The 15,722-nt window shown below is 43.0% G+C and overlaps 1 protein-coding gene across 1 annotated transcript in view; it reads right to left on the bottom strand.

Moving 5' to 3' along the window:
- Nucleotides 1–3,393: 3,393 nt before the first annotated feature.
- Nucleotides 3,394–15,722, bottom strand: part of LOC118388103 (myosin-IIIb-like) — a 52,404-nt gene continuing 40,075 nt past the window's right edge. The window contains 12 exon segments of the mRNA XM_052525697.1: nt 3,394–3,750; nt 4,041–4,112; nt 6,186–6,548; nt 6,806–6,971; nt 7,122–7,211; nt 7,309–7,502; nt 7,807–7,928; nt 9,687–9,869; nt 10,338–10,429; nt 12,231–12,278; nt 12,489–12,536; nt 12,848–12,933. Coding sequence (XP_052381657.1) covers nt 3,721–3,750; nt 4,041–4,112; nt 6,186–6,548; nt 6,806–6,971; nt 7,122–7,211; nt 7,309–7,502; nt 7,807–7,928; nt 9,687–9,869; nt 10,338–10,429; nt 12,231–12,278; nt 12,489–12,536; nt 12,848–12,933 — 1,494 coding nt within the window. The 3' untranslated portion in view covers nt 3,394–3,720.

Raw genomic sequence — 15,722 nt, 5'->3', positions numbered from 1 at the left:
CTGATATTCATATCACCTTTCTCTCCCGTCTCAACCACCCTGCGCAGTGCCAAAAGCTGTCACATTTACACTTGAGTAGAGTCTTCATTCTAAACCCGAGGAGAAGCACAAACACTATTTTTCAGGATGTCGTCTGCTGTCAGCAAAGGCTTGCGGAATCCCTTCAAAACGTTCCATCAACAAGAACGTGTAAAGACTTATTATTTAAAAAACATAATGCATTCAAATCCTTTCCATTGTTTTAATACTTTATTTCTCATATTTCACTGGGGTGTAACCCATATGGTTAAAAGAAATGAATTGTAAAATAAGTCACATATACTCTATATGCTCCCAATAATTTCATGGGTAAACCCAATAATCAATGTTTTGGGGAATGCAGTGCCTTCTAGAGAGTAATTAATTAACACAAAGTATGCTGCTTGAGTGGAAACCCTGGATCAGATCACCAACCACTGACTCATTTAAATCACTATGTTGAAGAGGAAGTAATTCACTGATCGGAGGTTCAACAAGCTGTTTAATCTATCCATGTGCATTTTGTTCAGCCTCACCAATTTTTAGTTGTTATTGCTGGTGTAACAGTATAATTTTAAACCGTCCCCTCGCCCATACCCGGGCGCGAACCAGGACCTTCTGCACACATCGACAACAGTCACCCACAAAGCATCGTTACCCATCGCTCCACAAAAGCCGCGGCCCTTGCAGAGCAAGGGGAACTACTACTTCAAGGTCTCAGAGCAAGTGACGTAACCGATTGAAACGCTATTTAGCGCGCACCGCTAACTAAGCTAGCCGTTTCACATCCGTTACACTGGTCACTCACCACATTTGAGTTGGCTAATAAAGCAAAAGCTAATTAGGGTTAATTGAAAATCACAGTTAATTTATTAATGATTGAAATATGAACATTATAAAAGGCAATTTAAAAGAAATATTTTTTTAATGTGTAAACAGAACAAAAAAACTTGAATTTAAAACACATTAATCAAAGTTGTCACGGTGACTCCACTGTAGGGAACTGGCAGGATCTATACCCTCATCTTCTCATGATTGAGTTCAGTTTTTCCCGCATCAGTTGAGCTTTCCTAATCTGCATGGCAACTCCCAGGACCTTCTTCACTCTTGGGTCTGCACAGTACTTCCTCCCATTGGCATGTAATCTACAGTACAAGAAGATAGTGGGATGTTGAGGGTGCAGTCCAGATATAGGTACTTCTCTGATCTTTACAATGCCTGAAGAAGTATTTTGCATCTAATCAACCACATTAACATGATGATGGAACTCTAATGTGTATCTGGAATGCACCCGCACCAGTCTTATGGTTATTGGCATGTGTAACAGAAGTAGGGAATAGGGAATCTTGAAAGATAAGACCAGAGGTGTCATGCCCATCGATCTGCTCAGATTTGTCCACATGTTTTTCTCCAGATGTTAAATGATTTACTAAACTTCATTTTATAATTGTTTATAAAAAAGATCTGTCAGCTGTATTTTCAGGAGGGGGCACAATGACTGGACCAGGCAAAGAGTACCCCCACCACCACCACCACCCATTCTTCCCAGTAAGTGGTTCCTTCCTAGGTGCACCACGGAGCAGAGATATGGTAGACAGGACGCTAGACACTATAGTGTGTGCAGACCACAGGCGGCCGGTAGCACCTTAATTGGGGAGGACGTACTCATAGTAACGACTGGAAAGGAATATGTGGAATGGTATTGAAGACATCAAAACATGGTTTCCATTTGTTTAATACCATTCCATTTACTCCATTCCAGTTATTATTATGAGATGTCCTCCCTTCAGCAGCCTCCTGTGGTGCAGACAGTCATCAGTGGAGGAGGAGAAAGAGTTTGATATGATTTTAGTTGCAAGTGATGGGCACGATTCACAGGAGGTATGTTTGTAAATTAATTAATTAGAACAAGCCATGTACAGTAGCCTATTTATTCCTTCATGATAAATACATTTTTAAAAAACAAAATGTTTCTGTATACTACAAGCCACCTAGCAATTTTATGAAGTTGGCTTTAGCTAGTCAGGTTCTCAATCTCCCAACCTAATAACTAGCTACCAAGCCATTTCAGGATAATCAAGTTAGAGCAGCTTGTCTATCTTTTCTGGCAAGCCTATGGGGTTGTTGTGTTAGCAAAGACAGTAGCCTGCCCTACATGCAGTGGCGTTCTACTACTTAAGTAGTATCTGTACTTTACTTTTTATATTTTTGCCAACTTTTACTTCACTGCATTCCTAAAGAAAAATAATATACTTTCCACTCCATATATTTTCCCTGACATCCAAAAGTCCTTGTTACAGTACATTTTGACAGGAAAATGGTCAAATTCACACACTTATCAAGAGAACATCCCTGGTCAGCTCTACTGCCTCTAATCTGGCGGACTCACTAAACACAAACGCTTCATTTGTAAATGATGTTTGAGTGTGCTCCTGGCTATCGATCAATAAAAAATTGTGTTGTCTGGTTTGCTTAATATAAGGAATTTCAAAGTATTTATACTTTTGATACTTAAGTATCAAAAGTAAATGGAATTAAGTATATTTAAAACCGAATACTTTTTGATTTTTACTCGAGTAGTATTTTACTGGGTGACTGAGTCATATTCTATTAAAGGTATATCTTTACTTTTACTCAAGTATGAGAATTGAGTACTTTTTCCACCACTGCCTACATGCACTATTTTCTTTCGAGAAATTGTGACATTACAGAACAAGTGGTGAGGACTCACACAACAGCGTCGATCTCACATGCACCATGGTTGTGTTGGACATCATATCGCTCCACTCGCATTAGTAAGCTCAAAGGAATGTTCCTGGATGTCCCAACACAACATTTTGGAATGGCTCCTGAAAGAGGCAGTTCATTCATTACAGTAACCATGTCAGAACTACACAAAGATCCAGAATTCACATGATATTCGGAGTAACAGATGAATAACCAATCCCCAAAAATGCCTAATGAAAATCCATCAATACTGAATCAATTAGAAACCAGCAAGATCATGCCCCTCAAGGACTGGAGTTGTGCACACAGTATATAAATACACATTTTCACATTACCTTGGATGGAGTATATGGTGACACACAGCACAAAAGCCAGAACCCTGAGATCCATCAAGGAGATTTGGAGTCCTACAGTATCTGGTTGATTAGACATATGCCACTGTCTAATTTGGTTGATTTAGATCTATGTCACAGTGTCAGACTCCTGTTTTCCTGTTGTGATCTGTCTACTACTCTGAATGTGGTCACTGGATGGAAATATATCAGTTAAAAAACAAAACCACTCCTCTCTACAGGTCTGCGTGCCTATTGGCTGATTCTTTAACGGTAAAAAAAAAACTCACTGATGACTGAAGTGAAAGAGCCATGATGTGTTAACACCGAAGCATTTTCATGCAGATTTTATTATGATGGGGGGAAAAAACAAACTTGAGGACAACCAGATATCTAAAATGTAAACAAATAAAAATATTCAGTAAATCACAGAATGTAAACATTCCCACTGCATAATTTACATTTAAATAAACAAACAATACAATCAGAAACATAAAACCCCTTAACACACATCAATTTAAATCGTTACAAAATAAAATACTAGTAAACAAGGATGTATCTCCTTATAATTTGTTCATGGATAAAGCTTAGACAGAATATGGTCCAGTTAACTCATTCAGTTGGGGAAAAACAACAAATAGCATTAACTCCCTCCATCCCATGGGTTATGAATCTGCAACAGACACAAAAATAGCATAAGACAGTGTAAACCACTGCTTGGCTAAATACTTGTTTCTATTTGAAAAGGGGTTGGTTATTTATATGTATATAAAATACATGCAAGAAGAAAGGCGTGCACACTCAGACTTGCACAACATTATAGTGTTTTGGGAGGCTGCGTGGGAACGTAATGAAATGTAAATTAATAGAGCTGACATCATTCCCTATTCTACTTGATCGAGACATGTCTAAAAACAATATATTGCACAATGTTATGCCCTGCATGCCAGAACTATGACCTACCGGTCCTCCTCCAGGAGGGGTTGGTGGTACTGTGAGAGATAGAGGGCTCTGATCCTGGCCATCTGGAAAATGCTGCAGAAACGATTGACCCACATTAAACAATTTAAAGGCAATGCTATCAAATACTAATTGAGTGTATGTAAACTTCTGACCCACTGGGAATGTGATGAAAGAAATAAAAGCTGAAATAAAAATCACTCTACTATTATTCTGACATTTCACATTCTTAAAATAAAGTGGTGATCCTAACTGACCTAAGACAGGGAATTTTTATTAGGATTAAAATGTCAGGAATTGTGAAAAATGGAGTTGAATTTATTTAGGCTAAGAAGCATGTAAACTTCCGACTTGAACTGTATGTGTGTGTGTATATATATATATATATATATATATATATATATATATATATATATATATATCAAGGTCGTGAACTAACAGGTTATAGAGCAAACAATGCAATTATCACAACACATAGGTTGTAATATGTTATTTTATTTTTTTCCCCCCAGTGATTTTACACACACCACTATTGTTCATAAAGTAAGTGTCGTCCAAAACAGAGTTTGGTAAGTGACTGCGTCGCTTTGCATGGCACAGTACCATGGGCAGGCAGAGACATCTCCTTAGGAGGACCAATAGAATGGTCAGAAATCAGTACACCCTGACCACATGGGGCACCGGGTCACTCAAAGCAAACTTGCCAACTGGTACCTCTTCCCCAGACAAGGCGTGTGGTTCGTACTTGCCCTTTCTTGGGAAGTAGCTACTCTAGTGAAAATGGGATTCCCATTTTGGCTGTGTGCATGGGAGTCCATAAAGTTATTCAACAAACCTGGACAGATTGCCAGGATATGGATATGGGCTGTCAAACAATCAACCCTGAGACTGGTGTGTTGTTGGTAAGTAGCAGTGGTGTAGTGGCGCCTGGAGAAGTGGGTATACTCGAACTTTGCCAAAATTTCCCCAAACGGCCCGCCCACCGAAGGAAAGGCGCCCTCTTATTAAAATGAGAAACTTGGACTTCATATTATGAGGCATGTCTTACCTTGCTTCAAAGAAAAGCCTATAGCCAAAATGCACCATAGAAATGTGGAGACGTTTATTTTATAAAGACTTCCTCATATGAGTTCTCCTGTTCTATTGGTTTTCTTTCAACTTTCTATCATTGTCTATCAGTCAAAGACATTATCCTAGTTATATTAGCAACCCATGATGGTTGTTGCATCTTTAGATCTCCCCTCTTTCTACATTTCCATCTCTGTCCATGAAACCGCTCGCATGAGTGGTGTGCATTTTAGAACGGTATTTTTCCGCAAATGGAATTTTGGAACATTTGCGCACAGGTCTACTGCCATGTGCACATTGCTGCGCCTAAAATGTGAACGATGGAGCATTCTGAACTGCTCCATCAGCCTTATTAGGGCTCCTGGGTGGTGCAGCGGTCTAAGGCACTGCATCTCAGTGCAAGAGGCGTCACTATAGTACCTGGTTCGAATCCAGGCTTTATCACATCCGGATGTGATTGGGAGTCCCATAGGGTGGTGCACAAGTTAAATTAAATACATACAAATTAGAGAGGAAGATATGCATAGCTAACATTGTACCTGAAGACAGGTTTGCTCCTGTTAGCTAGCTAGCTCATAATCATGCAAACCTATTACATATTTGATGCATGTTGCCAGCTTGCTTTCAATAATGTTTCAACTCAAACTGGTTAGCTACTGTCCTTCTGTTGTGATTGAATGGCAGAAACAACCACACCCGCCAAGACAACTCTTATTTGCCTCCAGCCATGGCCACTGGCATTTCTTAATGAGCATGGATGAATAACAAGGTCAAATCAGGAAGTGCAGATGCCCTTTAATGGTTCAACAACACCATATAATGACTGCTATCTATACGCAGATGTACCTACACAAGTTCTAGCAATAGACCAAAATGTACCCAATCAGTTCTATAGACTGACATTTCAAGGTGTGTAATTTCATTGATAAACAATGGTAACCTGGATCCAGCATTAATACATAGGCCATTCAACTCAACACCATGTGTCCAATCACACATTAAAGTCTGCCTCTTCATCTCTCGCTCCCTCCATTTATCCATCCTTTCTCCCTCTTCCCTCTCCTTATCATTGCCTCTCACCTGTTGGATCTCCCTCATAGCCAATCGGATGGAAGGATACAACCGGGGGAACGACCTGCTCTTGTGGTCAGTCTCGTCCTCCTCTTCTTCCCCCTCTCCTCTCTCCCCTCTACTCCCTCCACGGGCCTCCCCTCCTCCAGCCACGGCCCGGTGTCTTCGGTCAGATATCCGCCTGAGGACAGGTGGTCTCTGGGACTCCAGGCTGGGGCCCTGCCCCGGGGGCAGGAAGAGCCGCTGGAGCTCCAGGTGGACAGAGTCGGGGGTTGACTCACCCTCCTCCCCAGACTTGGGGCTCCCGTGGTTGGCTGTAGCCAGGAGGTCCAGGCCCTTCAAGTCCTCGTAGTCTGTGTTCTGGTCACATGTCTGAAACAGCAGATTCAAATTTGCTTACATTAAATCAGTCCATGCATGTAGATTGTAGATTATAAAATACTTGCTATAAGCTTTCTGAACAGCTTATGGCTCTTCCCAGACAACATAAAATGCATAAATGTTTGACGATGCATTGTTACTGTTCAGTATTGCATACAGGTCCTGGCAGACCCTGTTCAACTGTGGGTATATTCAATACAGTATTTGACAGGAGCCAGACCCTAAAAGGGGTTTGACCCGATGCTGACCTGTCCACAGGGCGTGCTGAGCAGCTCGTTGAAGGGCTTGATGCCCACCTGGCTGTGGTGTTGCACCAGATCAGGCAGGGAGGGGTGGGCTTTATCCTCCCCCAGGATCACATACTTCCCGTTGGACTGCATCTCAATCATAAAGTGCCTGCACCGGTTCGCCCCCCTGACAGTGGATAGACGGAGAGGCCAAGGTCAAAGGGTACACATAGGTCACAAAAGATGAGGTCCAAACGGGAGGTTAGGGGTTTAATGTCTCATGTGTCTTTGGTGGATGAATCTGTGTTCAAATCCAGTTTGTCATCCTCAGTCTTACTTATATGTTAGTGTGTAGCCCTCCCGGCTCTGTCCCACACGAATCAGAAAACAGCCCACAGGCTTGTCCGTCATCAAATCCTCTGCTTGTCTATAGAGGAGACATACACAGAGAGACTTGTTAAAACCACAATTAAATCTGAATGAGAATTTGCATACATGTGCATTTGACATCCTCTCTTACTGACCTGCGTGTAATCATGCCATGGAACCAGCAGGGGAAGGCTCCATTGTGGACCACCTTGCGGGCCTGCGTCTCCTTGAACCAGCGGATGGTGTTCTTCCTCTTCTTGCTCCTCTCCCTAGCTCGCTCCTCTCCCCCTACCTGGCCCACCAGCTCAGCCAGTTCAATATGCACCTCCAGGTTGTCAAAGGGAGTGGCCTGGGAGAGACAGAGGGAATCATAAATCGTAGGGTCGTTTAAGGCTCAGTTTAGGGTCAAATTTAGTCATCAAAGACTGCGAGTGGATGTCAGGGTATAGAGTGGGACATCGATTGCCAAAGGGTACAAGATCAGTCAATAGCATGGTTCCCACCAACATGCTGTCTGTGGGCTAGCCAGTGCTGGCTAGCACCAGAGATGTTTAAAACAGAGAGGCTCAACATGAGATTACTCCTGCAAATGACTTCTTACAGTTCTCAATTAAAATCAAGGTTACCGGTGTAGACTCTTGAGTATGGCTCACCTCAAACTGTTTGCTGCGGGGCCGTGGGACAGGAGCCAGGTGGGTGGCAGTGGGCAGGGTAGAGCGAGGCTGGGGCTGTGGCTTCTTTTTCCTGGGTAGGGGCACAGGTGGAGAGAATGGCCCTGAGACACACACACACCCACCCAGATTAACACAGCACTCAAAGCTACACTGGCTGTACAAAACATTAAGAACACCTGCTCTTTCAATGCCATCGACTGACCAGGTGAATTCAGGTAAACACTATGATCCCTTATTGGATGTCACTTTTTAAATCTACTTCAATCAGTGTAGATGAAGGGGAGGAGACCATAACATCAAAAACCAAAGATACAAAAGTTGTTTATTATTCTAAATGCATTTCAGAATATTGTCACGGTCTGGTGAGAACTTCAACTCCATTTCTAGTACGTTCTTGTGCAGACTCAACTGTATATCATTGAATATCTGTGTTGTATTGAAGAAAGTCCTCCAGTGAAGTATTGATTGAAAAATTACAGCTACTCAAGGAGGATCTTTAAGCCTTGAGACATGGATTGTGTACGTGTGCCATTCAGAGGGTGAATGGGCAAGACAAAGATTTAAGTGCCTTTGAACAGGGTATGGTAGGTGCCAGGCAGACTGGTTTGTGTCAAGTTTCCCATGTGTATCAACAATGGTCCACCACCCACAGGATTTGATACAACCTTGGGAAGCATTGAGTCAACATGGGCCAGCATCCCTGTGGAACACTTTTGACACCCCTGATGAATTGAGGCTGTTCTGAGGGCTAAAGGGGGGTGTAACTTAATATTAGGACAATGTTCTTAATGTTCTGTACACTCAGTGTACTCATACAATGAGTGACAAGGATCATTACACATTCTTGAATGCTGAATTATTGATCTAAGTCAGACTGAAATGTGTTTGTCAACGTGCACAGAGAGAGTTTGGAGAAGGGTGGAGGTAAAGAACTCAATTAGAACAGCGTTAGGGAGAAACAGAACAAGTAGGTGAATTGTCAGTAAGGGAGATACAGTGCATTCAGAAAGTATTCAGACCCCTTGACTTTTTTCATGTTTCAGCCTTATTCTAAAATGAATGAAATAGTTTTTTTTTTCTCTTCATCAATCTTTTGGCAAACGCCAAGCAGGCCATCATGTGCTTTTACTGAGGAGTGGCTTCTGTCTGACCACTCTACCATAAAGGCCTGATTGTTGGAGTGCTGGAGAGATGGTTGTTCTTCTCAAAGGTTCACCCATCTCCACAGAGGAACTCTGGAGCTCTGTCAGAGTGACCATCGAGTTCTTGGTCACCTCCCTGACCAAGGCCCTTTTCTACCGATTACTCAGTTTGGCTGGGTGGCCAGCTCTAGGAAGAGTATTGGTGGTTCCAAATTTCTTCCATTTAAGAATGATGGAGGCCATGGTGTTCTTGGAGACCTTCAATGCTGCAGAATTTTTTTTGGTATCCTTCCCCAAATCGGTGCCTTGACATAATTCTGTCTCAGAGCTATATGTATATTTCCATCGACCTCATGGCTTGGTTTTTGCTCTGACATGCACTGTCAACTGTGGGACCTTATATAGACAGGTATGTGCCTTTCCAAATCATGTCCAATCAAGTTGTACAAACATCTCAAGGAATGATCAATGGAAACAGGATGCACCTGAGCTCAATTTCGAGTCTCATAGCAAAGGGTCTGAATACTTATGTAAAGAAGATATTTCTGTTTTAATTTTTTTAATAAATTTGCTCATATTTCTAAAAACATTTTTTAAATACATTTAAGAATCAGGCTGTAACATAACAAAAAGTGGAAAAGTGGAAGATGTCTGAATACTTTCCAAATGCACTATAGGTGAGTAAGAGAGGGAGAGAGAGATATTCTGCTTCCTTACTCTTGTTCTCCTGCTCCATGTCCAGTCGCCTCCTCATCTCCTCCTCCAGCTCCCGCTCCCTCCTCTTCTCCTCCTCCTCCTCCCTGGCTTCTCTCTCTGCCCTCTCTCTCTGGGCCTGCCTCTGTCTGTGCACTTCCACCAGCAAGGACAGGTACTTCCTCCTGCAGCGCAGTGAACGGTAGTCTGCAACACACAGCAACAGTGAGAATGTCAGAGAGAGAGAGAGATGCAGTGACAAGAGACATAGAAAGGAGAGAGAGGTAGGGAGGAGAGAAACATTAATGAATGCTATTTGTGATAAAGGACCACATTACGATGCAAAATGATGCTACAGTAAGCACAGGCCATGAAATCAAGATACCGGACAGTATGCCAGAGAAATCATCATCTATCTTGCAGTGGGGTGAGGGTCGCAACGCAAAGACTGAAGGTAGCCCTTAAAACTGCAAGCATCTTGCTGATGGTAATGTTTGTTTAATCATGTCCCATCGTGATTGATTTCAATGTTTATAACCTAGTCCACAGACCTGAAAAGGGTTTTTACCCTCAGGCCTGAGTTCAAAAGCAGCAACATCTCACAGATGGCAATTAAATTACTTTGACAGACATTTGAGAGATTATGTTCCAGAGACTACAGTTTGTGGCCCTTACCTTTCTGGATGACAAGTGCTGCCTTGCCAAGTCTCTCTAACAGCCTGGCCAACTCCTCCTGGTGCCAATACTTAAAGAACATACGAGACGAGCTGCCACAAAAAGGGGGAGACAGTTAAAACAATGTTTATAGATATTGAGCATTATTTGCACGGGGAATTGTTGCATAAAGCACTGTTAAATCAGATAGAAAATTAGAGAAAGATTTCCAATCAACTTCAGTACTGTCATTAAGCCATATTCATACACTATATTTACAAAAGTACTTGGACACCCCTTCAAATGAGTGGATTCGGATATTTCTGCCACACCTGTTGCTGACAGGTGTATAATATCGAGCACACAGCTATGCAATCTCCATAGACAAAACAAACATTGGCTGTAGAATGGCATTACTGAAGAGCTCAGTGAATTTTAACGTGGCTCCGTCACAGGATTGTCAGTTTGTCAAATTTTTACCCTGCTAGAAGTGCCCCGGTCAACTATAAAAATGCTGTTATTGTGAAGTGAAAACGTCTAGGAGCAACAACAGCTCATCTGTCATCTGTCCTCGGTTGCAACACTCACAACCGAGTTCCAAACTGCCTCTGGAAGCAACGTCAGCACAAGAACTGTTTGTACGGAGCTTCATGAAATGGGTTTCCATGGCCGAGCAGCCGAACACAAGCCTAATCACCATGCACAATGCCAAACGTTGGCTGGAGTGGTGTAAAGCTTGCTGCCAATGGACTCTGGAGCAGTGGAAACGAGTTCTCTGTAGTGATGAATCACTCTTCACCATCTGGCAGTCCGATGGACGAATCAGTTTGGCGGATGCCAGGAGAACGGTACCTGCACCAATGCATAGTGCCAACTGTAAAGTTTGGCGGAGGAGGAATAATGGTCCGGGTCTGTTTTTCCATGGTTTGGGCTAGACCCCTTAGTTCCAGTGAAGGGAAATCTTAACACTACAACATACACATTGTAGACGATTCTGTGCTTCCAACTTTGAGGCAACAGTTTAGGGAAGGCCCTTTCCTGTTACAGCATGACAATGCCCCCGTGCACAAAGCGAGGTCCATACAGAAAAGGTTTGTCGAGATCAGAGCGGAAGAACTTGACTGGCCTGCACACAGCCCTGACCTCAACCCCATCGAACACCTTTGGGATGAATTGGAACACCGACTGCGAGCCAGGCCTATTCACCCAAAATCATTGCCTAACCTCACTAATGCTCGTGACTGAATGGAAGCAAGTACCCACAGCTATGTTCTAACGTTTAGTGGACAACCTTCCCAGAAGAGTGGAGGCTGTTATAGCAGTAAAGGGGGGACCAAACCCATATTAATGCCCATGATTTTGGAATGAAATGTTCAACGAGCTGGTGTCTGTCTACATACCTTTGATCATGTAGTATCATTTTTGGACATTTCTAAAGAGCCACAGAGCAGGAGAAACCAAGAGCGGGAACCGAGAAGAGATAACGATCTTTACTCAATATAAACCCTGAGCTGTCCTCACAAGCCAAAAACAACACAGCTGTTAACTGAAGAATGAGCTGTTTTTGACAGACTGATTCTCAGTTGACAGTTTTATAAGACTGCATTTTGGACTAGGCGAGTTGGAACCTGGGAGAATTATTAGTGATGTGTTCCCATGTCTCAATGGAGGCAGCGATCCAAATATATTGAAACTGAAATCTAAATCAACTATTCACTGACTTGTTCCTTCCAGCATAAAAACCTGAATAATCTGATTGGAATACAGCCCAAACGACATGCTTGGATGAAGTTATGAAAGATTTGTAACAGGAAGAGTCAGCAGTAAGTAAGTTAGTCTTCCCAGACTGATTGTGGCAAATCATTGTCTAAACCAATTCATTGAACACAACAAGAGCAACTAATGAAGCCTTACCCACACTTCCAGCCATGTATCTCAGTAGTGTTGAGGATGGACATGCAGCTGAAAAAGACACCAACCACACAGGTTACATTTAATAAGATGGACAAATGTCTACGAAATCACCTAACATGGTGTATGGCATCTTTTTTAATTGCAGGAACGGGTGCAAGTGTCTTTATATATAGGCCATTGAAAATAAGAATTTGTTCTTAACTGACTTGCCTAGTTAAATAAAGGTTAAAAAATAAATAATAATAAATACATACATACCTTTCCTTGGTTAGTGGTAAATCTGGCTTGATCAGCAGAATGTTGAACCTGAAGAGGGGAGACAGAATATTTTAGCACGGTGTGCTGAAAATAAAACTGCAGTGCACAGCAATATCATGCATCAAATATTTTGTGTTGGCCAAGATTTTAGTAGCCATGTTACAATTAATGCACACACACACACACACACACACACACACACACACACACACACACACACACACACACACACACACACACACACACACACACACACACACACACACACACACACACACACACACACACACACACACACACACACACACACACAATACACACACACACACACACACACACACACACACACACACACACACCTCTGAGCAAATTCTTTGAACGATGGTCGCCAGGAGAAGCCATCTCTTCGTATCCTGATGGTTTCTAGCAGGCCGTTGTACCTTAGCTGGAAACATTTGAATTATCCGTTGTTATCATATAATATACACTGCTCAAAAAAATAAAGGGAACACTAAAATAACACATCCTAGATCTGAATGAATGAAATATTCTTATTAAATACTTTTTTCTTTACATAGTTGAATGTGCTGACAACAAGATCACAAAATGTATCAATGGAAATCAAATTTATCAACCCATGGAGGTCTGGATTTGGAGTCACACTCAAAATTAAAGTGGAAAACCACACTACAGATGATCCAACTTTGATGTAATGTCCTTAAAACAAGTCAAAATGAGGCTCAGTAGTGTGTGTGGCCTCCACGTGCCTGTATGACCTCCCTACAATGCCTGGGCATGCTCCTGATGAGGTGGCGGATGGTCTCCTGAGGGATCTCCTCCCACACCTGGACTAAAGCATCCGCCAACTCCTGGACAGTCTGTGGTGCAACCAGTTGGTGGATGGAGCGAGACATGATGTCCCAGATGTGCTCAATTGGATTCAGGTCTGGGGAACGGGCGGGCCAGTCCATAGCACCAGTGCCTTCCTCTTGCAGGAACTGCTGACACACTCCAGCCACATGAGGTCTAGCATTATCTTGCATTAGGAGGAACCTAGGGCCAACCGCACCAGCATATGGTCTCACAAGGGGTCTGAGGATCTCATCTCGGTACCTAATGGCAGTCAGGATACCTCTGGCGAGCACATGGAGAGCTGTGCGGCCCCCCAAAGAAATGCCACCCCACACCATGACTGGCCCACCACCAAACCGGTCATGCCGGTTGCAGGCAGCAGAACGTTCGCCACGGCGTCTCCAGACTCTGTCACGTCTGTAACATGTGCTCAGTGTGAACCTGCTTTCATCTGTGAAGAGCACAGGGCGCCAGTGGCGAATTTGCCAATCTTGGTGTTCTCTGGCAAATGCCAAACGTCCTGCACGGTGGTGGGCTGTAAGCACAACCCCCACCTGTGGATGTCGGGCCCTCATACCACCCTCATGGAGTCTGTTTCTGACCGTTTGAGCAGACACATGCACATTTGTGGCCTGCTGGAGGTCATTTTGCAGGGCTCTGGCAGTGCTCCTCCTGCTCCTCCTTGCACAAAGGCGGAGGTAGCGGTCCTGCTGCTGGGCTGTTGCCCTCCTACGGCCTCCTCTACATCTCCTGATGTACTGGCCTGTCTCCTGGTAGAGCCTCCATGCTCTGGACACTACACTGACAGACACAGCAAACCTGCTTGCCACAGCTCGCATTGATGTCCATCCTGGATGAGCTGCACTACCTGAGCCATTTGTGTGGGTTGTAGACTCCGTCTCTTGCTACCACTAGAGTAAAAGCACCGCCCGCATTCAAAAGTGACCAAAACATCATCCAGGAAGCATAGGAACTGAGAAGTGGTCTGTGGTCACCACCTGCAGAACCACTCCTTTATTGGGAGTGTCTTGCCAATTGCCTATAATTTCCACCTGTTGTCTATTCCATTTGCAGAACAGCATGTGAAATGTATTGTCAATCAGTGTTGCTTTTTAAGTGGACAGTTTGATTTCACAGAAGTGTGATTGACTTGGAGTTACATTGTGTTGTTTAAGTGTTCCCTTTATTTTTTTGAGCAGTGTATGTTCCACATACCCCAAGCAGAATCAGGTGTAACTGATGCCCATATCAGAGACCTTCAGGACTTACTTCAACAACTAAATGCAATGTCAACGCTGAACAGCAGGTGGCGATGTAACATAAAGCACAGTTATGATGGTGATGAGGGGGAGGGATTGTTTAAAAAACAAAACGATTTAACATAGTCTTAACCTAGTCTTGCGTATGGAGGGCAATAGAGCTAGAGCAGAGAGCCCAATTGATGAACATTGTAAATATCATGCCATTATAACCACATACATATGTAATGAATAAGAAGTTAAATCAGCTTTAACACAGACTACCCACCACAAATGTCACAGTTATTAACCACTGTTTCAGTTAAACCATTGCCTACCCAACCGCCAACACTGCATTGTACTGTTATATCAGTTCAGGCCTAGACAATCACATTAAAAAGCATTGATTATAGATGAGAGAGGGAGGAAGAAAGAACCCTGCTGTCAGATTAGACAGCAGTGTTCACTGACGGCAGGGTATTGACCAGCTTCATTGTTTCATCAGGGCTATACTAACCCCTCCCCTGGGGCCAAATCCACATCCTATTAACACACCACCCGTCAGTCAGACACTGACACACTAGCCTAGTGCCTAGATGCTGCCGCTTAGCTAACCACTGATTACCATACTGGGGACTGGGTCTTGTTCATTAGGGCACACTGAAGCAAAACGCTTTGCAAAGTGTTTCTTATTGGTCAAGTTCAGATAGTTTCAGTCCATTTTCTTCCATTTCATGTGTACTGAACACAACCCTCTCTGGAGTTGGCCCAAACCACAATATAGACCGATACTGTGTTTATAAAACTTTTCGCATTAAACTGTGCAGTTCACATACACTACCGTTCAAAAGTTTGGGGTCACTGAGAAATGTCCTTGTTTTTGAAAGAAAAGCACATTTGTTGTCCATTAAAATAACATCAAATTGATCAGAAATACAGTGTAGACACTGTTAATGTTGTAAATGACTATTGTAGCTGTAAATGGCTGATTTTTATGGAATATCTACATAGGCGTACAGAGGCCCATTATCAGCAACCATCACTCCTGTGTTCCAATGGCACGTTGTGTTAGCTAATCCAAGTTGATCTTAAAAGGCTAATTGATCATTAGAAAACACTTTTGCAATTATGGTAGCACAGCTGA

Source organism: Oncorhynchus keta, chromosome 9, assembly GCF_023373465.1.
Source record: "Oncorhynchus keta strain PuntledgeMale-10-30-2019 chromosome 9, Oket_V2, whole genome shotgun sequence".
NCBI classification, from domain to species: domain Eukaryota; kingdom Metazoa; phylum Chordata; class Actinopteri; order Salmoniformes; family Salmonidae; genus Oncorhynchus; species Oncorhynchus keta.
The sequence above is the reverse complement of the archived record's forward strand: the minus strand, read 5'-3'. Positions and strand labels throughout refer to the sequence as shown.